The 24,357-nt window shown below is 34.9% G+C and overlaps 2 protein-coding genes across 2 annotated transcripts; one reads left to right on the top strand and one right to left on the bottom strand.

Moving 5' to 3' along the window:
• Nucleotides 1–1,044: 1,044 nt before the first annotated feature.
• On the bottom strand, nucleotides 1,045–2,275 carry LOC114760576 (F-box/kelch-repeat protein At3g06240). Its single transcript, XM_028949839.1, has one exon. It carries the CDS (start codon nucleotides 1,915–1,917, stop codon nucleotides 1,045–1,047), a length of 873 nt encoding a protein of 290 aa, XP_028805672.1. The 5' UTR covers nucleotides 1,918–2,275.
• Nucleotides 2,276–21,875: 19,600 nt separating this feature from the next.
• LOC114760575 (histone-lysine N-methyltransferase, H3 lysine-9 specific SUVH6-like) lies at nucleotides 21,876–24,035 on the top strand. The gene is made up of 2 exons (XM_028949838.1): nucleotides 21,876–23,691; nucleotides 23,746–24,035. Exons 1-2 carry the CDS (start codon nucleotides 21,876–21,878, stop codon nucleotides 24,033–24,035), a joined length of 2,106 nt encoding a protein of 701 aa, XP_028805671.1.
• Nucleotides 24,036–24,357: the final 322 nt, after the last annotated feature.

Raw genomic sequence — 24,357 nt, 5'->3', positions numbered from 1 at the left:
TACTTGTTTCCCGCTCTTGAGTTTTCTGGCTCTCCCTCCCTCTCCCCCGGCCCCTCTTGCGGGTGCATCTACTATGCCACTCCAATTAAGTTCCAAGCTCTAGTAACCTAAACCTTGCATGAGCATTGAGGCTCACACAGCTTGAAGGTTGTATTAGTATGCTTGGCGTGTAAGCATGAGATAAAATTTGTCCACCATGCCAAAACGTTTTTCTTGGAAATGTGTTTGCGCAGGATTTAATGTGTTTGAATCTTTATTCCAGTGTGTAAAGAAATTTTTTTCGAAGAGCATGATTTAAATATTATAACTTCTGGGAGTCCTTGCCAAACCCGTATGTGTTGATACATTATGTGTGTGTATAGAGCGAGAGAGGTGTGACTTTTTTGACTTCGGATATACCTGCATGTCTCCCTTCCATGCCTTTCGCATAAACACACATGGAATTTTTCTGGTAAAAAAAAAAACACAAGGAATTTTATTGTATGCCTCAATGTTAACGACAGCATGCCTTTATCCTTACATGAATATGAATTTTAATACTTTTTTTTTTTAAATTTTACTCCTAATTAATTTATGTCTCTTACGTCTCTTTTTTTCCACCCCTTCTCTCTCGTCTCTTTTTCCACTCATTCTCTCCTCTACTTACCCTCTCCATAAGTAAAGATGTTTTTAACTTTCTTTTTAAATTGTGTGAATTAGTTATTTCACAATTATATTTTGAAAGAGGGAGTACAACTCTGTGCTTGCATCATTGATGGAAGTCAAGCAATTAATACTTGCTGCAATTAGCAGAGTCATGGGGGGAAAATACAATTTTGATGTGTAGAATAGTAGAGGCGATCAACTTGAGATTGTGGATAGGTCAAATATAGCAAGAAACATATGGTATTGAATATCTGCATTCATGATTCTACATTACACATCTGAACATTTCTAAAGGCATCAAACCTTATCATGACATAATGATCTAAACTGATAAGGATTCTCTTCCACCATACTATCTAAACAACACTAAACTTGCATTGTAATAATTGACCTTTAGGATCAAGGTGCTTCAAACTGGATGTTGCCAACTGGAACAAGACTCTCCACATAATTGAAACCACCACCCAAGCGAAATCCAGGGACTGCGAACATCTTACATTCATTAGTAACCATATTGATCAAATATAGACCAACTCTTTCTTCACCAGTCTCCATTTCACGTCCAATTTCATTTGTAAATATAGAACCACAAACAATTCCATTCCTCCAGATGGTCACAGGATAACTTAACATGGATGGGCAGGTATTGCAAGTATATTTTTTAGTCCAACTCCATCTCTCCCTAGATGAGCCTATACCCTCCTCTAACACCCACAAATCAATCAAACAATATAGATAGTTCGGAAAGTTACCAATCCCGGAGAGAGAAATCACAGCAAGCTTGTCCTCATACACAGACAACTTACAACATAAACCATCGTATAAACAAGGAAATGGTATCAATGTAAACACTTCTGTCGCGATATCAAATGAAACCCCCCATTCAGTGTCAACATCGTCATCCTCCTCTTCCACACCTGACATTAGAACCGACCAAAAGATAGATCCATTGGCAGTGACTGTGTCACCAAAAATCCTAACACCCTCTAAGGGTCCAAATTCTATTTCCTTCCATGAACCTGTGCTTAATGAATACACTTCAACTCCACTAATCACACCAGCAAACTTACCATAAGCTTTCACTATCTTGTAATCATTAACAATTGCACTGAACCCAAATCCTACGGAGCAATCCCACTCACCAAGTTTAACAGTTCTGGTTCTAGGGATCTGTCTGACCTCTCCAATAGCAGGATTCCACAGTAAAAGGGAATTGCACAAAAAAAAAAGTATACATATCACCCTCATCGATTGCAACACAGAGCAAGCCATAGCTGGAACTGATGATCCTAACGTGCGGCAAGGAACCGATCAAAGGTGGGTTCTTAATTTCAAAGCCATTCATCTCGCAATCGATCGAAAGTAAGCGCAGAGGCTCACAGCTATCATTCTGTTTCAAAAGAAGAGAAGGGATTTGAAGAGAGGAGTGGTGGAGGTGGTCAGCGATGAAAGATGAGGTTTTGAAGAGATTTTTCCAATATTTGCACACACATTGGAATCGAATTAGGGATTTCAAAGGGAGTCGTTTGAGAATGTTTCTGATAATTTCTTCAGGAAGAAATGGCGCGTCGCAATGCACGACCTCCTGCCTCATAGTGCAAGAGAGAAAAGAACAGATCTCTCAAAGGAAAGTAGAAGAAGTTAGGTTGAGAATCAAAACGATGTAACCTTAGATTTTAGTCATCGACCGAGAAGAAGGAATCCCAAAGAGCAAAGCTCTCGCAATGATGAGAAGACGATGGTTCAACTTAGGGTGACATCGCCGTTTATTATTATTATAATAAGCTTTTATTGAAAACGTCTGCTTGTGAATAAATATTTTTTTTTTTTTTGGTAATCAGGAAATGTCTGTAAATAGTTAAATGCGGAAAAATGTACATTTTAAAGATTTTATATCAGATTAAATATTTTAAAGATAGAATGTTGCTATCATAAAAATAATAATTTAGGATCAATTTTTTAAGCTAATTTCCAATCACTTATGAAATTAATTAATGAAATTTTCAGGCAAAAAAAAATTAATGAAATTTTAACATCTTATGTCATTTAATTTGAATCTTTCATTCCGCTGTGCAAAGAAAATTTTTTTCAAAGAGCACAATTTAAATATTACAAATACTAGGAGTCCTTGCCAAACCCATCCCATATGTGTTGACATATCATGTGTGTACATAGAGGTATAATTTTTTGACGGATAGATATCAGTAACAGTACAGGTTAAAATAGCTCGTGTCACTGCAGGGAGTGATACTAAATCAATTTTACAGGTTCTATGCAATCTGAGCATTCCAGATGCTTTACCTGCTAGATTTATATGGGAATATAGATGTATATAAAGGGCCTGTTTGGGTATCCCAAAACCGTGGTTTCAGAAGTACTTTTCCGCAAAACGAGATAATCTCCTCTACATATTTACTTCGTAATCCGTAAAAGCACTTCTGAAACCATAGTTTGGTTTCTATCCAAACACACCCAAAGTTGATTAAACACAAGTAACAAACGACGAATAATGGAATTGGAATTGTACTCTCATTATGTGAAATGCTATCAGTAAAAGGACAAAGATGTTAATGTTTGAAAGATTTAACCAGTAACACAATCTCATACCAATCACTTTCCGATTTAAAATGAAGATTGTAGCCAGCCATTACAGTTATCAGGGATTTTCAACATAGAAATGGTCAATTGGATACAAGGCTTTCAACATGATTGCAAATCAGCATGCCATGGCCTTTGTCACAGTCATGGATAGCTAATATCTTAAATCCATTACTAGCAAGATTGTACATGTATAGAGGAGTAGTTGGGTCATCATCCTTGCTTTCAGAATCAGAATCAGATTCAAATGCAGGTTTGCAGACAATTTCATTGCCCCAAGCAGTGGCAGGAAAAAAGATTGACTCGCTTTGAACAAGGGTGCTAATATACTGTCTCTGTCCTTAATATAAAAGTTAATTGACTAATTTAAGTAGATTAAAAAAGTTTAAGTTAATTATTTCTAATAAATAAGTATTATCTTTCCTAGAATACACTCTTTCTAATCACGTATATTAAATATAATTATTATTTAATAGAATATTTAATATATGTAACTACTGTAAGGATTATTTTGAAAAAAATAATTAAACATAAAAGACAAAATAGATTGAAGTCTTATATTTAGAGTAAAATTAAAAGTTAAACTAGTTTCTTTATGTCAAAGATTCAAGCTATTTGTTAGTCCAAGTCCATCTCTCTCCCGATGTATCTGAAACTTCCTCCATCACCCACAATCCAACGCGATCTTATCCCAGTCCAATTGGCGCAAAGCACAGCAAGTTCATCCTCATATGCGGTAAGATTTTGTAAACTCTTCACTTGCTATGTCAAATGAAACTACCGAGCTATAATCACCATCTCCATCTCCATCCCCCTCGAAACCAAAACATATCTCCATCAGTACTAACAGTCTCAGACCAAGTTTCTAAATTCTACTTCCTTCCATGACTTTGTGTATAATGAATAAACTTCAACTCGATTCAGTTGATAGACCCCATCCTTACTTTGCACATAAATTATCACAATCCTACAATCATTGACAGTTGGACTGAATCCGAATCCTACGCAGTACAAACCTTTAAAATCGCTGATAGTTATGGGCACCTGTCTGATTTCTCTAGTTGCTGGATTCCACAAGAAAATGAAATTTGTAGACCCACCATTAAAACAGAGCAAGCCGTTGCTGGACCCATATACGCGAAAGTAGCATAGGGAATCGATCAAAGGTGAGCACTGAACAAGAAGTTCTCGCATGCCACAATCCAGCAAAACCCAGCGGAAACCAGAGGATCTAAAACGACGGCATCTGAGCAGAAGTGAAGGGTTTTGATGACTGAAGTGGTGGAGATGTTCTGCTACAAAAGACAGTCTTGATAAGATTTTTCCAATGCTTGCAGTACGCATTGAAATCGGATTAGACATTTTACTGAAAGCCTTTTGAGAAAATTAACCATTGTATCATCAGGAAGAAAGGGTCTACCGCCTTCCATTGTCAGCGGCTTTACAGCTCTCTCCCTTGAGGAAGGTATCAAAGTGTTTGGAAATTACAGAGAGCGTAGGAGAACACGAACTGGGTTGAACCATTAGCACCAAGCGACAACATTTTAGTCTGCATTGTGGGCATATAGAGTCAGCATTGGCATGCAAATACAATATTTTACATTTAACAAAATTGAAGCACCGAACCAACACCCTAAATTATCAGTTAAAAAGACCTAGAGAACCCGCCGAACAGGGCAAGAAATTAGAAAACTGACGGCAGGTTTAGAAGAGAGATTATGCGAAGGAATTCAAGGAACCAAGTGCAAATGAACAGGAAATCCAGCAACTTGAAGACTTTTTTTGGCTTCCGACAGTGAGAAATTCTATTACGCGAAACCAACGAACACAAGTCTACTACAAGAAAAAGCACAGAGGCTAACAGCAAGCTAGAAACAGCAGCAAAACAACAAGAACTAAGCGAAAGCAAACAGCAAAGAGGTCTAAAAAAAAAAAGACAAAAAATGCCAAGTCCTATTATTCTCAATTTTTTTTTGTTAGATAACATACAAATTATTCTCATTCTTGACAGAAATGGTACAATTTAAAAAATCATTCTTACAAAAACAATTTTTTTTTTTTGAGTAAAAACTGGATACAGAGCTAGATCAGCAAGTCAATACAAAACAAAGCAAAAAAACTGCATACTGGTAAATACTTTTAAAATTATAACATTTTGGTTTTTTTTTTTTTACTGTGTATAGTACATCGGTAAAAAAGCCGCATCAAAGCCAGCATCAAGACACCGTTTAAGACCATGTGGAACCGCCAAAGTTCCAGTCATAGAGGGAGAGATGCATTCAGCAACCTTACACAAAAGGCAAAGGGTGACACCTCTTCATTTCTAGCAACTATACCAATACCAGCATTTTTATTTAATTGGTCAAACGCACCATCACAAAATAATTTCAAACCTGTCCACTAAACATCTTGCTCATTAGACGCCTCCATTCATCTAGAGTCTGAGCTAGCAATATTAAGACCAGCTCTAACCCAGCCATTAGCTTCCTAAAATGAATCAAGCAGGCAAGATGCAATCTGGATGACACTCTTTGGGTCATAGTTTTTATGTTAAAAAATAAACCCATACCTAGCTTTCCAAATTTCCCATAGTAAGCAGGCCACTAGAGCCTTTGCATTATCTGAGCAATCAGCATCACGCAGTAACTCTGGAAGCCAAGAATCCATGCGAGAGACAGTACTAGCATCCAATCTTAAACCTAAAGAGCAACGCAACCAAACCAAACCACACGAGTTCTATCACAAAGAAGCAACATATGCTCTAAAGTTTCAGGCAGAGCATTGCAAAGTAGACAAATAGGAGAACTTGCACATTTACGAGGCCACAAGGCATCCCGAGTGGGCACACCTCCTTTCATAACCTTCCATGGAAAGAATTTAATCTTAACAGGAAGTTTCAGCTTCCAAGTCTCCTTCCAAAGCACTTTATCAGCCACAACAGAGCTACTAACTACTTGAAGACTTAAATACAAAGAAACGAAAAGAAGAAATCAACAGGAAATCAATGCGCCAGTTTCGTCGTTCACGCCAATACATCACGAGAAGATGAAGAACAGGACGTTGGAGACGAACGGGAAATGAAAAGGGCGCTGGGGTAAAGGAGGACAGTGGAGGGAGGAGGTAGCGGAGAGAAGTCAACCGCGAAAGAAAGAAGTAATAAAAGTTCTTTCTAGCTTTTTTCCGAAGCTTAGCTTGTCACTGTTATGAGGAGAGAAAAAAGGGGTTAATACAAAATTTCTTCTCTCAAATTTGTTCTTATTTTAGTTTTGGTTTTACAAGTTTCAAACTATAAATTTTAGTCTTTCAAAAGGTAAAATAATCCAAGTTTTTATTAGATTATAGGGATTAATATTATAAATAAAAAGAAAATTAAGAAACCAAAATCTATGATTTGAAATTTGATAAGCGAATACTAAAATGAAAGCAAAATTAAAGGACTAAAGTTTCTATATATTAACCAAAATAAAAAAAGAAAGAACAGGAAAGGCAGTTTTATTGTTTAGTACATTCCTCATTTCAATCATACATGGATGGTGCTGGAGTTAGGATCCAGGTTCGTTTTTTATAGGCCGAACCATTTGATTAGGAAAATGGGAAACCCGAAACCTAATAAAATAAGAGAATAAATTAGCATTAGATTTCTTTTTTCAAGAGAATCAAGGAACAAGAAAGCTGTTTAAATATGAAATTAATCAGCATTAATTTTCTTATTGTTAATTGAGAGGCAAGCAAAGAATCATTCTGTAACAAATAAGAAAAACAACGCCCTCCTACTTAGCGGTCATCCTAAATCTATAAATTAGAGGTGTTGACCTCGCTTGTTTCTCACCCTGCCATTGAGTTTTTCAGCATTCTCGTATTCTATCTCTCTCTTATTGTCTTTGACCCGAATATGAACATAGATTCAGCCTGGTATGCTTTCCCCTCTTATTTATTTTTTTTGACATTGGCAAGCTCTTGTAGGGCTCAGAGGTCTGACTCGCATCTAAACATGGATTCGACTCGTTGCGCTTTCCCCCTCTTTTTATTTATTTTCTGACATTGACATATTGATCTTGAAGCTGCGTTTGTATGCCTGGTGTGCACGAGATGGAATTTTTTTACCATGCTAAAACTTTTTTTTTCAAGTGTGTTTGTGTAAGATTAAAATGTTTGAATCTTCATTCCACCGTGCAAACAAATTTTTTTTTTGAAGAGCATGATATAAATATTATAAATATTGGGAGTCCTTGCCAAACCTGTCCCATATATATATATATATATATATATATTCCTTTGTGTGAACTATTACTGGTGAACTGACATACCGTTAAAAAAATGAATAGTTTAGATTTAATATTTTATAAAGTTGTTTTTATCTAACTTAAAATTAGAAGTTTGGGAAAATTGCAATTAAATTCATCTGAAATACCGAAATCTAAATTCAGACATATCCTTTTAATAAATTTCTAATTAGGCTAAGAATTCTAATTAGAGATTTTTGTAGGACTGATTTTGATTTCAACTATTCTAGTTGGATTTAATTGAGATATTACGTGATAATAGATTAAAGATTTATGGAATTCTCCAGTATCTTTAATTTTTTTGTTTTCATAGAAATAGAAAGCTCGCTGGTTACTTTTAATTAGTGGGAAAGAATTGGCGAAACAAGCAAAGGAATAATCGTGTTTGAGATAATATTACTGCACGTATACAACAATATCTTATTCATATTTCAATTCATTCATATGCCACTGTTCTGACTTTTGTCTTGATTTAAAATTGAAAGCATAATAATCCTTGTGAATCTACATATCTACTGACTATTGTGAATCTCCAAACCCAATAAAAGAGCTTCCTTGAACAATGTGAAATTTATATCTTTTTTATATATAAATTCTCACATTTGAATATATATATATATATATATATATAACACTTTTGTGGAAGTTGCTGGATAATCATATGAATACTCTTTTTTAATTTGGGAAAATCGCAACTAAATTCATTTGAAATATCAAAACTTACATTCAAGCGTATATTTTTAACAAATTTCTAATTAGGCTAAAAGGACTAATTAGGAATCTTTGTAGGCCTGATTTTGATTTTAATTACTCTGGTTGGATTTAATTGTGATATTTCCTAATAAAAGGATATTTTTGGCCAAATTTTTTGTAATTTTTGTATGACAATGTTTAAAGAATAAAATCTTAGTTAAATCAGGTTAAAATAATTAACCTTCAATTTTTATTTTTAACTACGTAGGGGCATTTTGATCTTTTGGCAATATTCGAAAATTCCGAATCTAGCTCTGCTCACTTGATCAGGTCTCCAAGAACCAATTATCGCTGCGTTCCATCATCTGTAAGAAAAAATTATCTTCATCTCCTTCTTTCGTAGCTATGAGATTTCTTTCGCATCATGAGGCTGAGTCTTAAGATTGATGAACCGATTGTCTTTATCTACTTCTTTCGTAGCCAATATTTCTGAAGTTTAACCATTAAAAGATAAAAAGTATGTGTTTAGAATCTACAGCATTATATTTTATGTGTAATTAGATATTGTTACTTTGATATTTAGAGTCTCTACATACTCTTATCCAATTTGATTGGAAAGTTTATAGTTGACATTTATATATGGATTGTTCATGCAAATAATTTAAATGTTGACGCAATCTTTACTTTCAATGATGATAGGATGTTATTACTATAGAGTATCAAGCGAATATGATATGAACTTGTTGTTTAATCTTCTTCTTTTCTTTTGTTTTTTTTTTTTGTTTGGTTTGGTCATTAGTCTTAACTTCAAGTATACTTTGCTCTTTACCTCCTAGGATGGCCATAAAAAGAAAAAGGGATTCAGTAGGCTCTGATACTTCGAAAGGCATCATCACAGAAACAAAAGAAGTTGATGAGCCAAAAGTTCATCCACATGGGACTTCATTGGCCGATCTTCCTTATGATATTGTTACGAATATTGTACTTAGACTTCCAACTAAGTCAATTTTGATTTGCATGTGCATGTGCATATGCAAGAGTTGGAACTCCATTATTTCAAACCCATCTTTTGCTCAAATGCATACAAACTGTGTGCTTTGGTGCGTATAGGTAATCCCAAACGTGTTTCAAGAACATTCCATCTGCTTGACTTTGATGAGTTTAAGAGTAATGAAGCCGCCCATAATTTGCCAAGTGATGTTTGTTTGTGTAAGGATTCTCCTAGACCCAGTTGTGACAATCACATGAAACTTGAGGTTAAGTTCAAGCTTCCTCTCTATGATTCTAAAATAATGCCTGCCATTGAGACCCAAAAAAGGGCCGTGAAAAGGATGTGAACCATTTCTATGTCAAATGATAACAAGCTTGATGTGGTGAATTCTTGTAATGGCCTGCTCTGCTTGTGTGATCATTTTGAAGGAAATCCCCTTGCTGTTTGCAACCCAGTCACAGGAGAGTTCATAGGACTTCCACAATCTGAGAATGACAAATTGTTGAGAGTCCATGTTCATTCTGGATTTAGTTATCTCAAGAGAACTAATGAATATAAGGTGATAAGAATATATGACCAAACTTGGCTAGGTGATTTGAACTATCATTATGCAGCTATTGAAATACACACACTGGGGACTCAGTTATGGAGAAACATCGAATATCATGGGCCATGTTGGTCAACAATTAGATCTCCCACTTGTTTGAATGAATCACTTTACTGGCTCGCTTATAATGACACAAGGATATCAATTTTACGTTTTGATTTAGAAAGTGAGACATTTAAGTCATTCCCTTGTCCTCCTGCAATATCACCCTGGACATTGAGACCTGGGAAACCTAGACATCGTATTGGGTTTGGAGAATTTAAGCGAAGTCTCTGCCCATGTTGTCGATTTGCAAAAACGAAGTGTGTTAGGTTTTGGACTAGGAAAACATTTGGTGTTGGACAATATTGGACTGAAGTTCTTAAATTTAATCATAATGATTCAAATATTTGGCCACATTTATATAAGCCATTAATGGGTTCTGCTGATCCTGAAATTTTGATTCATGATCCTCCTAGATTTTTTATTTACTATGATCCTCAAAAACATTTATTCAGATCTTTTGAGGGTTGTGGGACTTCAATCAAATTGGAACCAATTCTTCATATTCCAAGTGGCATCAGATTGAAGGATGCTATAAAAGGTGACAATATTGAAGTCTTCAATGTCCATTCACGGTAACAATTAATCAACACAAGGTCTATTTCACCTAAATAATGAGGTTTGATTTTTGTATAGTTTATTTGTCCTTTAATACTGATATGAATTAATATTTATTGGTGGGAGACAGTTAAATTGCCAGAGTATAAAGACGTTTTGTATCTGACTAAGGCTGATCTAAAGGATATGAGCATCAAGGTTCTGAACTTTTGATCATGTTTTGTCCAATGCATTATATTCACAGTTAGTCGTTTTCTATTAAGATTTTTAAGTCTCCTTTTAGCTTTCTCAGAAAGCTTTAGAAATAGAGTAAGATAGAATAGAATGTAAGGGTGTTCACTATAAATTTGTTTGGCATGATTTTGATAATTTTGGGAAGAATATTTTTTTGTTTTTTTATAGAGTAAGAAAAGGTGTATAGACAATGATAGAATAGAATGTAATGGTGTTCACTATATTCAAAATATTTGTTAATCATCGAAAAACTTATTTTCCAATAAAATTTAAAATCAAAAGATAATGAAATCTAAAATTGCAGATTTTTGAATCAATCAACTAATAAAATAAGAACGAGAACGAATTGCAAAATCCTAAGCCTGCCTTTAAGTTTAGTAAATAATTTTAATAAGTAATTTAAAATATTTGTTAGCTATAAAATATTTATTTTCAAATAAAATTTTAAAACAAGATAAAAGATCTGAAAATTGAAGATTTTTGAATAAACCGAATAACAAAACAGGAACAAGAAGAAAAATTTAAGTAGGAAATTTTTAAGTTTGAATTCAATTTCATCAAATGAATTAAATAAGTAACTTAAATTAATTAAAAGGAATTTTTAAGATTTTAAAAATATTTCTTAGTATTGTATTAAAGGAATTTCCCTATATAGAAAATAAAATATTATTTGTATTTTCGTTCTGATTTTCTATCATTATTATTTTATATATGAACATCTCTATTAATATCTCCCTCATATCAAATCATATAGTTTTGATACGGTCATACTAAGAGATTTGAAAATCATAAAACATCGGGCTTTTTTTATAGTTTTCAAAACCTAAAGTGCGAGAGGCATTAATGTGTGTGTGTGTGTGTGTGAGCATTTGTTCAGTTGATTTAATCACAATTCTTAGATAAAATATCGGGCTATCTTATTTCCATTTCAATACTGATTTAGTTTCATAGATTTTGGGATTCTCACCATTATACATCTTTTCTTATGTCTAATTTGATTTCAAATGGGAAAAAAAAGTCCTTTTATGTTTTTATTAGACCCAAATTAGACTAAAATAATTGTGTTTAATATGTTTCACATTTGGCATATTTGATTAACTAACTGTAAAAACTTAATTTAAATAATGACTAAGGCAACAATTTGTTACAATTTGAAAATTTCGGGATAATATTGAATTAAAGAAAAGGACACTGAGCACTCCTGAGGAGAATTTTTGGTACTTTTACCTTAACAAAACTAATGAGATGACACATGAACTTGCCATCTTAGTATATTTGGTCTAATCTAACTTGAATAAGAGGCCAAGGCAAAATTGTTACAATTTGAAAACTTCTAGAGCAACATTGAACCTCAAAAAAACTTCCAACTATCTAGCATTTTTGAGCCAAAACTTTTAAAATAAATTTGCATCTTAACCCTAAAAATATCAGTGATGAATTTAAAACATTATTTATTTGTTTCACAAAAAAAAAAACTTAAATTTACTATTATATTATTGTTAGTATTATTTTTTGACCGTTATTGTTGTTATCACTTACGAAACATAATTTGTTTTAAATTTTTTATTAAAGCGTATATTTATATTTTTATGGGGTATTTATACAAATTTGATAAAAAGAGATTAACAGCGTAGTTATATTATATATATAGTTACTATGTTACTTTTTAGTTCAATTTTACAATAAATAGTTTTTAAAGATCTTTGCATAAATTAAGATATGTAATTAAAGAGTTCGTTTTTCTTATATATGACTCTTGCTACGTCTTTTCTGTATAATAAAAGTTCATTTACTTCACTAGTGAATTATGAATAGCTTCCTAATTTGTCATTTTAACTAAAGAAGGGTATTCTAATCTTTTTAACAATATTTTTTTAAAAAAATAATCTGGCCAAGTGAATCTGCTAACCGTGTGAAACTAAATTTGAATTTTGTATTCCAGTTAGATTTTATTGAATTAATATTTACTTTTTGATTAAAAAATTAAATATTTATGCTAAAAAAAGATTTTATTCTATAAAAATTAAATTTGGTGAAGCGACAGCTCATTATTGGGTGGAAACTGGGAAACAAATGAAATATTAACCGTTAAAAAAAAAAAAAAGATAGATTAATATAACGGAACTTGGGGTTCTTCTTTTCGTCGGGAAAAAAAAAAAAACTTAAAATTCTTTTTTTAAAAAAAATTTTAATCTTAACTTGGGACTCAAGAAAATACGTTATATGTTTTCAAAAATAAATAGCAAAGTCTTCCTAAACAAGATCGAATATCATTAAGGCAACCAAAAAAAAAAATTGACATTCATTAATATTATAAAGGGCATTCATCTTCTCATACGTCCGTTTTAAGCCATCTTTCTCCTTAATCTCTTTCCCTCTTCACTAATTAACAGCCGCCTTATTCTGCATTTCCGATTCAAAGTCTGTGATCTCGGTATGTATATTTTATTCAACTTTGTTCATCTTTTTCTTCTTCTTGTTCTTCATTTTCCCCATTTTTTTTCGCTTTGATCTTTCCTTTTCTTTTTGCCTTTCCAACTTTTTATTGTAATGTGCTTGGATGGGTTATTGTCTGCAGATCAAAAGGGCACAAATTTTTGCGGACTGATTCGTATTCTGGTGCGCTATCTGAGAATCATCACGTCCCATGGCTAAATCATCAGCTCTGGAGGTTTACTCTAAAGAAGAAGAAACAATGGTTAGAAAGAGGAAGCCATTAATGAAAGCTCACAAGATTCTTGGTGAGAGACTCAAGCTCTCTGCAATTCGTGATTACCCACCTGGGTGTGGCCGATTCAGAACACCTAAACATGATATTACTTCTAATTTCCTACATACTGAGATTTGTGGTGATAAAAGATTATCAGTTCTTGAAGATCGTTCTGGACATGATGATGCTGATGACAGAGGAGAAGAGGAAGAAGTAGTAGAGGTTAGAAAGTGGAAGCCATTAATGGAAGCCCACGAGATTCTTGGTAAGAGACTCAAGCCCTCTGCAATTCGTGATTACCCACCTGGGTGTGGCCGATTCACAGTACCTGAAAGATTATCAGTTCTTGACGATCCTTCTGGAGGCGGAGGAGGAGAAGAAGAGGAGGAGGAGGAGGAAGAAGAAGAAGAAGAAGAAAGAGAACAAGGAGAAGAACAACAACAAGAAGAGGAGGAGGAGGAGGAGGAAGAAGAAGAAGAAGAAAGAGAACAAGGAGAAGAACAACAACAACAAGAAGAGGAGGAGAAGGAGGAAGGAGAACGAGAAGAAGAAGAAGAAGAAGCAGCAATGGTTAGAGAGAGGAAGCCATTGAGGAGAAGTGAGATCCTTGAGAAGACACGCAAACACTCTGCAATTCGCGATTACCCACCTGGGTGTGGCCGATTTGCAGTAAGCTTCAACAATCTGAGTTCTTGAGATCATTATTTTCTGCTGAGACTTGTGAAGAAAAAAGGAACTTGATGGGGTCAGAGAAGTTGTCATCTCAAGCTGTTAAGTTAGATTATTTGCAGAAGAAGGCTGTGGCTATTTGACTAGAAGAAGAAGAAGAAGGCATGCTTATGCAATAAAGGATTTCATATGTTAGATATTAGCATTAATTAGATATGATAGTCATTATAGTAATTCTTCTTTTTGTGATTTCAGTATGCCAATGAAACTAATGATTTATTAATTGATAGAATGATTGATCTGAAGCAGCATTATTAATTTGTTATCAATTAATTAGATTCCATTACCCATGGATCCCTATTTAGCCAACACATGTTTAAGAAAAATTAATGTTTTCAAATGAAACTCCCTGCCTACCTTTTCTTTCTTTTTTTCATTTTCTTAGTTTATCCCTTTTAAACATAGGAATCTCAAACAAATCGGCTGAACTGGAATTCATATACTTGGTTGATTCACATAAGAGATGAAATGTGGAAGGATATATAAGAGGCTAACCAAGTGTTTGATTTGAGGTTAGGGGAAACGAAGGGATTTTGCTTATCCTCTTGTATGATTGAGTTTGAGCAAACTATATCAGATTTGTATCGGTGAAGAATATTGACATTTAAATAAATAAATTGAAATAAAATCTAATTATTTTATTTTCCAAATTTAAAGAAAAATGAGGGAAAATGATAAAAGAATAATTAATACCCTAGTGTTTTGAGCCTTCGACCAGATTGAACAATCAAGTTGGACCGATGGTCGACCAGTGAAGAGAAGGAGCGACCCTTAGCCATAGATTGGTTAGGCCGAGTTGAGCCGCTTCGAGTTGGGCTTTGGATTAACAACCGAAATAAACTTGAGAATCAAAAGTCAATAAAAATTGATCTAGTTGGTAATCTAGCTAGTAATAAATTGATTCATAATTCATAAGGTTGTTAGTTCAAATATCACTAACCACTACCGATATAAGAACCTATTGGTAAGCAATATGTAAATGCTCTATGACCCTGAACCTTGAAGACATGCCTTGGTCCTGGTTTTCAAGAACCAACTCACGTCAACTTTATGAAACCCAAAAAAACTTGGAAATTAGAGCAAATGATGGTCTGAACTCAAAGCTTAAAAGAAAAATATCCTCTTTAAGAAAGAAAAATAAAGGCAAATTCATGGTAATGGCTCCCTCATGTAATAGATTGAACTTTCTATCTTCTTTTTATAATTCTAAGGTTCTCTGAGCCTTTTCTTAGGTAAGCTTTCACTAACTCTGTTTTAGATACTACCCTACTCAACGATGGCTATAACTTCTATATTGTGTTATTTGAATTTTTTTTCCCTCCAAATTTAGACAAGTTATAGGTTGGCTATTTCGTGGTAGTAGCATTAATAGTGTTAATCCCAGATCAACAAAGTTAACATTGTCAAGCCTAGGTTGAGGTCCTTGTGAAAATAGAGGAAAATAGAGGAGCCAATGTGTTGGAAGAAATAAAAAGAGGGATGGAAAACACCGGGGGGGGGGGGGGAAGAAATATAAGGATCATAAACTAAATTTGATCAGGTCATGAGGATTTAAAGTGGGTTTAACTCCTTTTTTCCCCATAAACTAAGTCTATTGATTGCATATAGTAATAACATAATTTAAATTTAAATTATTAAAACGAGTATTTTAGAAAACTAATATACATTTTTATAAGTAATTAACTAATTTTATTAATATATATACCAGCTTTTACATTTAAAATTAGAGGTAGTAAGTAATAACTAAAAGAACTCAATATTTATTTATAGAGGTCTAAGGGTGTAATATCCATAATTACGTAAACATTCGAAACTACATCACGTGTTTTCTTGCCCCAAAAACTACATCACATGTTTAGATGTGATATTACAAGAGGACAAGATATTATTTTTTTTTTTTGTCTTTGTCTATTCTATATTGAGGAAGATATCCATCAAATATAAAACATAAATATAATAATATATTTTCTCTCCTTTTTTGTTTTTTGGTTCTCATTCACTTTCTTTCTTCCTCCCTCCATTCAAATTTGGATTAGAACCCCACTCCTCTTTCTATTATTAGAATATATATATATATATGTATATAAAAAGTAAAAGAAGATGCATACGGTATATTAGTAATAGAAAGAAAAGTGCAGACTTTCACCAAAAAGGAAGAAAGAAAAGTATAGACCCATTCAAAATATAGACTGAATTCAGACCCATATATAGCCATATCATTAATAAACCGATAAAAACATATAACTAGAAAAAAATTAGCAATAAATTGATAAATTGATAAGGATGTAATTAATTAATGAAGGGATAAGACAAAGAATATCATTAGTTATTCTTAAACCCAAATAAGTAAAGAAAACTCTGACAATTTCAACATTTAATAAATAGAGAAAGATAAAAAAATGAAAAGGGATAGGGTGTTTTACATTTAAAATATTACCCTGTTTTATCCTCTAATTCTATAATTTTTGAGAAAAAATTTGTAATTATTTTGGCTAAATATATAAATATTGGTACGAGTCACTTATTTAACTATAGTTAGACTGAACGGAAAGCGTGTCTAGTTATGTGTTAATGTTATATTCTTTTTTGGTTTAATACGATTTTTTATTTTTTAAATTTCTTCTCGTTTTGATTTTAATGATCTTAAATATGTAGTTTTTACTTTTGGGAAACTTTTACTAACTTTCTCAGATGCTGCCCTACTTCAACAATTATGTTATTGGAAACTTTTTTTCAAATTTAGACAAGTTATAGGGTATTTATTTCGTGTTAACAATGTTAATGTCAAATCAACTAAGTTAACATCGTTAAGTATAAGGATCATAAACTAAATTTGATTAGGTTATAAGGATTTGGAGCGGGTTTAAGCCTTTTTTTTTTCCTCACAAAATCTTTAAAATAAAGATTTGTTTTGTGCTATAATTTAAAACTAAATTTTTTTTTTTGAATGAAAACTGGATTCAAAAGAAACAAAGTACAGCCAAGCTAAACGAGCTAACACTCGGTATCAAGCTCCTCCTCCTATTGCATAAGAGGTGGAGGTTGATCAAGAGTACAAAAATTGCCTTCCATCGTGTGAGATGATTTGGCCAAATAGTCAACAATTCCTAAGTTCTCCCTAAAGGTGTGACTAATAATCACTTGCCAATCCCTACAAAAGAGCATCCTACAATCATTTACAAGGTCTCTAAAAGGGTGGTGGTTGTTACAACCTTTGAGGACCAAATTTAAAGCCTCAATACAGTCAGAATAAAGACAAATGTTTTTGAAACCCTTAGACCAGCAAATGTTAAGCCCATGGATAATACCAAGTAATTCCGCTATTACAGGCGGAACCTTAGTGAGCTTACATTTGAAGCCTAATATCCATCTACCTTCCTTGTCCCATATTGCTCCTCCACATCCACTATCTCCATTTGCCAACACTGAACCATCTATCTCCAGTTTGACAAAGTCATGAAATCCATCCTCAATGTGCCGCGTACTCCAACTATAGCTGTATAGATTATGGTTGCGTAGGAGATCTTGGTCCCAGCAAGCTCTATGAAAGCTGGAGCTGGGATTATGAGGATTATCACTGTGGTCTGTACCGAAGAGCTTGTTGCATCGTTCAACCCATATATCCCAGCACACATAACCAAAGAGGTCTTTCCACGCAATTTTCTTTGTAAATTCCTGCCCTGCTTCTCTTCTGAAATTCCATCTGATCCAGTCAATTCCATTCAGTGTGTTGAAACTATCCCACTCTGTCTGCGACACCATAGTCTGCCATTTATGTCGTGCGTGGGTGCAATCTCTGATCAGGTGCATGCTTGTCTCCTCCTCTTGGCAACCGAACGGACACGAAGCCATATCTGTCAAACCTCGTCTCTTTCGTAGTGCCGCTGTATGCAATCGATCATGTATAAATAGCCACATGAAGGTCTTGATTTTCTCAGGAACCTGCCACCTCCAGACGTGTCTCCATATGCTATCTCTTAGGTTTTGAACACCTGCAGAAAGAAAAGAATAAGCAGATTTAACAGTAAAATTTCCATCTAAAGATGGTTTCCAAGTGTATCTGTCCTTCCCTCTTTCCTCACAGGGGGGGTGTGCACACACGAGTTTCCCAACAATGTCCGGATTAAACCAATGGCTGAGTTTGGTCCTATCCCATTCTCCCCAAGGTGTAACATAGTCGATCACCTTCTCACTCCATTGAATGAGTCCTTCCCGCTCTGGAATCAAATCGATCAACGGCATATTCATCTCCGACCAATTGTCAAACCAAAAGGAAGTAGTCTTGCCATCCCCAATTTTCTTGCCAAGGCCCTTCTTGAAGCTGTCCCATAAATGACTTATAGCACGCCAAGTGAGTGACGCATTAGTTCGTTTATTCACCACGGGCTGTTCCTGGTTTCCACATTTATACTTGTTCCTCAGGACCTTAACCCAAAGAGCGTCCTGTTCACATAGTAATTTCCAGCATAATTTTAAGATGAAAGCTTCATTCTGCTTCCTCAAATTCTTGAGTCCTAAGCCTCCCAGGAAATGGGGTGCATCTTTTTTCCTCCATCCTCCTCTCCCCAGAGGAACCTTCTGTTGGTCTTCTCTAGTTCATCAATCAATCTCTTAGGCAGAAGAATCGTTTGCATGTGATAGGAAGGCAAGGCAGAGAGCACAGATTTTATTAATGTTGAGCGACCCGCTAGACTTAGCAACTTCCTTTTCCACCCTGCAAGTCTTCTCTGAGATTTTTCTAAAATTGGAGCAAAAAGAGAATAGGAAGCCCTTTGGTGAACAAGAGGGATCCCCAAATATTTTCCCAAATCACCTGTTAAACCTACCCCCATCTTTGCACTGAGATCAATGGCTCGGGAAAAGTGAACATTTCTGGAAAAGCAAATTTTTGTCTTCGCCCTGTTCATCTTTTGGCCTGAAACTCTGCAGAACTTATCGATGCACTCCACCATAGTCTCCACTTGTCAATCTGAGGCTTCCCCAAACAAAATTAAGTCATCTGCAAAGAACAAATGAGATATAGCCGGACCAGCTGATCTTAGCTTAACCGGCTTCCAGGACCCTTCATTGATCGAATCCTTGATGATGTGACTTAGTCGCTCCATACAGAGGGTAAATATATAAGGGGAGATAGGGTCCCCTTGTCTGATGCCCCTTGTAGCTTTAAATTCCTCTGAAGGTTCACCATTCCAAAGCACCCGGAAGGAAGCACTAGAGATACAAGCCATGATTACCTTGCAAACTAAATTTTAAAATTATAGCACAAAACAAATCTTTATTTTAAAGTTATTTCTTTTTATATTTTCTCTCCCCTCTCTTTTGTTCTCATTCACTTTCTTTCTTCCTTCCTCTATTCAAATTTTGATTTGGTCCCCACCGCTCTTTCTATTATTAGAAAAAATATATATAAAAGGTAAAAGAAGATGCATATGGCATATTAGTAATAAAAAGAAAAGTGTAGACTTTGATCCAAAAGAAAGAAAAGTATAAACTCTTTCACAGTACAGGCTGAATTTAGACCCATATATAGCCATATCATTAATGGACTGATAAGAACATAATTAGAAAAAATAGTAATAAATTGATAAATTGATAAGGATGTGATTAATTAATGAAGGGATAAGAATAAGAATATTATTAATGTTTCTTAAACCCAAATAAGTAAAGAACTTTTAAAATTTCAATTCAATTTCAACATTTAAGAGTTAGAGAAAGATAAAATATTAAAAGAGATAGGGTGCTTTACATTTTAAATAGGAAAAATAAAAAGAAACTTTTAAATTTAAAATCTCAAATTAAAAATTATTACAAAAATATGTTGTTATTTATTTTTCTAAATTGCTACTAAAGTATAGTGAACAAAATTGACTTATAATTTTGAAATTCAAGAGGTTTTTTTTAATTTTTTATAAATATTACCCATTTTTTATTTTCTAATCTATAATTTTTCTGAAAAAAATTGTCGTAATTAAGGCTAAATATATGAAATATTGGCACGACTCAAGGATCTAATTACAGTTATAACTTACGTGTCCACGTGGTGTGTGTGTGTGTGTATCTAGCAAAAACGTTTCAAGGTTATATTTTATATATATACTCAGTTTTATATATATAACCCAGACCCAGTTATGAATTTATTGTTATTTTATTATTTATTATGGAAAAGACTTTTTTATTTTGCCAACATATAAAAATAGAATAAAAAAATGCATTCCCATTTCATGCTGCTTGTTTGTCGTCGTCTGCTTTTCCGTCACTCTGCACTGCAACCGCCATCTTACTCTGCATTTCTCGTTGAATGCTTCGGGTGACTCTTCTTCTTCTTCTTCTTCTTCTTCGTCCTCCTCCTCCTCCTCTTGATCACCCATTTTTCGCTTTTCTTTCTTTTCTTTTTGCGTGTTCCCTAAATCAATTGGGTTGCTTGAAATTTTCAGTGTGATATTTCAACTTTCGTTAAATGCATCATGTTTTTTTATAGAAATGTTGAGTCAGTTTTTAGTTAAACTTTGATAAATGGGTCTTCTTTTTTCTATTTTTGGTATTTCTTTTAGTTCTTTTATGCTTTCTTGTTTCCCATTGTTAACTTGCTTGGGGGGTTTCTTGGTTGCAGAGAAGACACGGACTGTACGGACTGTTAAGAAATGAGTTTTTTGAAGTTCGTATTGTGATTCTTAGAGTTTCTTGTTCACACGGAAGACATAAATGGTACTTCCAATGGCTACATTAAGCCTTGATACCCATTCCGAGTTGGTTATGGAGTCATCGATGGAAGTTCAAAGTACTGGCTAGAAAGCCTTCTCTCACATATAGGCCACATTACGTGCTTCTGATCAAACTAGTCCGGAAAGATACTTTAGAAAAAGCAAAGCCGAAATCTTTCACACCCCCCTCTCTGCATCTCCAGATTTTAGGAATTCCTGGGTTCTTCGTTGTTGTGGTTTCTGCCTTTTAAGTTTCCGGTAATCCTTTTTTGTTCCAATTCTAAATTTTGTTGAACCCTGCCCCTTTTCTTTCAGGCTGATTGTTTTCCGAGATTTGTTTTGGTGTCGGTGGCACTGTAAGTCCGGCTATGTTTTTGTCTTGCCCCTTTGATTCGTAGGCTTTGTATGAGACCCATGATTCATGAATGAGCTTTGTTCTTTTAGTATTCTACTACAGCCTTGCTAAGAGATTACAAACCTCTCTGCTCGGGCTTGTAACTGTTTATTGGTTTAGCTAACTTTAATTATGGGATAGAAGGCTTAGTTCTAAGTTTGAGTGGCTTAGGAGAGGGGTTTTTAGATGGAAAAATTATGAAGTTGAATAAGATATTAAGAGGGGATAATTTCAGTGCATCATGAAATAGGCAGTCTATTATATCCATATTCGCATTAATGTTTCCAGTGACCCTTCTTCCCCCTTGAACTACTTTTTCCCCCTGTTTTTCTTGTTGGCTTTTGCTTGGCTGCTAAATTAATCGGGTTTCTCAGAAATTTTGGTATGACATTTCAACTCTTTCAATGAAGACTGTCTTCATTGAAGTATTGAGTCTGTCTCAGCAAAATTTTAATGAGTGGGTCTTCGTTTTTTTTTTTTGTATTTTTTGCTTTGCTCTCTGTTTTTTTTTTTTTTTTTTGGTTCTCCATTGTTGATTTGCTTGGACGGTTTCTAGTTTATGAAGAAGACATAAATTGTTGGGAGTGATAGGAAACGGGGATGTGATTCTTTGAGTTTCTTGTTCACAGATCAGAAGACATAAGTTGTACTTCCAGTGCCTACGTCAGTCTTTGATAGCCTGAAGAAACAATGGTTAGGAAGCCATTTGCAATTCGCGATTACCCACCTGGGATAGGACGGAATACAGCAAGAATCCATGTTACTCCTAGAGAAGGTACTGCAAAGGTTGTACTTTTTGAGAAGGATGGTGAAGTTAATCCTCGATACTCTAAGTTCTTGAGTTCAACTCCTATTGAGACAACTGAGAAAATGTTGATGGGTCCTAAATTGTCTCCATATGTGAAAACAGCCAGTTCGAGTGGTTATTCACAGAAGGCTGCAACTAGAAGATTTATTTCAGCCATTAGAGACTATCCTCCATTTTGTGGACCTAATTCTCTGAGTCTGAGTAAGGGCGATGTTTCCAAGGGCAAGCTCATGGACAGGCATTTGAGTGGTGCTACAGAAGAAAAGAAGAGAAAACTTGATTGCCTCACAGGGGGTGATGGGTCTAAAGCTGTGTTGAGGACTAAAGACTCTCTGAATCATTCCAAGATAAAGGTTTTGAAAAAGAAAGAAGGACATGCTGCTCCTGGTGGTATGGCTACACTTGCGGTTTTAGGAAAAAATTGTCTTGATAACAATTATGGTAGAAAATTTTCTGATGGCCATAGATCATATGGTGTAAATGTTCCACTTCTGCATCGTCGTAATTTGAGTATTCGCAACAATGACGCAACTGTGACACGAAATACTGTAAGAGAGACACTGCGCTTGTTTCAAGCTCTTTGTAGGAAATTGTTGCAAAAACTAGAAGCAGAGTCAAAAGGCCAAGCAAAAGTTCGTAAGAGGGTTGATTCAGATGCAGCAAAGATCCTCAGATATGAAGGAAAATATGTGAATGCAGGCAAGCAGATCTTTGGTCCTGTCCCTGGGGTTGAAGTAGGTGACGAATTTGATTATAGGGTGGAGCTTAATATTGTTGGTCTCCATCGCCAAACACAAGCTGGCATAGATTTTGCGAAGATCAATGGTGAGCACCTTGCAACTAGTATTGTTGCATCTGGGGGATACCATGACGAGTTGGATAACTCAGGTGTTTTGATTTATTCAGGGCAAGGAGGGAATGTGATGTGCAGTAAGAAACAACCTGAAGACCAGAAGCTTGAGAGGGGTAATCTTGCTTTGAAGAACAGTAGCAAGAAAAAGAACCCTGTTAGAGTGATACGTGGTGCTTTCTTTGAAGACGGAAATCGTAGGAGATTTGTGTATGATGGATTGTATGAAGTTGAGGCATATTGGCAAGAAATGGGGCCACATGGCAAGATGGTTTTCAAGTTTCAGCTGCGAAGAATCCCAAATCAACCAGAGCTTCCTTGGATTGAACTGAAGAAATCCAACATGTTCACATTAAAGAAAGGCCAGTGTGCTGTTGACATCTCACATGGTAAAGAGGAATTACCAATTCGTGCTGTGAATACCATAGATAATGAAAAACCTCCATCATTTGAATATATTACTAGGATGATCTATCCTAATTGGTTGCATCTGACACCTGCTAAGGGATGTAACTGTACAGACAGATGCTCTGACCCGACAAGATGTTCTTGTGCTGTTAAAAATGGAGGAATCCCATTCAATCACACAGGGTGTATTGTAGAAGTAAAGCCTCTGGTGTATGAGTGTGGCCCTTCTTGCAAATGCCCTCCAGATTGCTATAACAGAGTCAGCCAACGTGGAATAAAATTCCCGCTTGAAGTTTATAAAACTGACAAAAGGGGATGGGGTGTGAGATCTCTACGCTCCATTCCTTCTGGCAGTTTTGTATGCGAATACATAGGAGAGTTACTTGAAGACAAGGTAGCTGAACAAAGAACTGGTCATGATGAGTATCTCTTTGATATAGGTAGAAACTTGATCAATAACGGTATACTTTCTGATGGAGTCTCCATGCCTGCAGTCTCTGAGGATGGCAGTGGCTTCACCATTGATGCAGCTCGGTGTGGTAATCTGGGCAGATTTTTCAACCATAGTTGCGCCCCTAATATGTATGCACAAAATGTTCTTTTTGATCATGGCGACTGCAGGATTCCTCACATAATGCTGTTTGCTGCTGAGAACATTCCTCCATTAAAAGAGCTGACTTATGATTACAATTACTCAAAAGATCAAATCTTCGATTCGGATGGCAACATAAAGAAGAAGGATTGCTTTTGTGGCTCCTTGGGTTGTACTGGAAGGATGTATTGAGCTCCTTGGAGGTTTGTTAATGGAGAAGATCTTGACTTTTTTCTTTACACATTCCTTGATGTGTATGACTTGTTTTGTTTGTTCTGCACTAATCCTGACTCTGATGGTGTGGAAGGCACGTCAGCTTGATCTGCCTCATGTAGATATGAAGGAAAAACACTTTTAACTTCAGTCAGTTTAGTTTTAGTATGCAGTTTGAACACTTAATGTATATTTTGCCGAGTAATCTAGATCCTTCAGTTGGTAAGAGTGTCCTTCTATCCTGACTCTGGTGATATAGTGTTTTTATATGTTTTACTTCCCTTTGCTACACACGCGTTCT

This window comes from Neltuma alba, unplaced genomic scaffold (genome assembly GCF_004799145.2).
Source record: "Neltuma alba isolate B1F8T4 unplaced genomic scaffold, ASM479914v2 tig00011000_pilon, whole genome shotgun sequence".
Classification (NCBI taxonomy): domain Eukaryota; kingdom Viridiplantae; phylum Streptophyta; class Magnoliopsida; order Fabales; family Fabaceae; genus Neltuma; species Neltuma alba.
Note: the sequence above shows the minus strand (reverse complement) of the source record. Positions and strands in the feature narration are given on the sequence as shown.

Coding starts and splice junctions, on each gene's coding strand:
- LOC114760575 (XM_028949838.1), top strand. CDS start 21,876: ATGGTTAGGAAGCCATTTGCAATTCGCGATTACCCACCTGGGATAGGA. Junction 23,692..23,745: donor TGAGTATCTCTTTGATATAG/GTAGAAACTTGA, acceptor CCATGCCTGCAG/TCTCTGAGGATGGCAGTGGC.
- LOC114760576 (XM_028949839.1), bottom strand. CDS start 1,917: ATGGCTTGCTCTGTGTTGCAATCGATGAGGGTGATATGTATACTTTTT.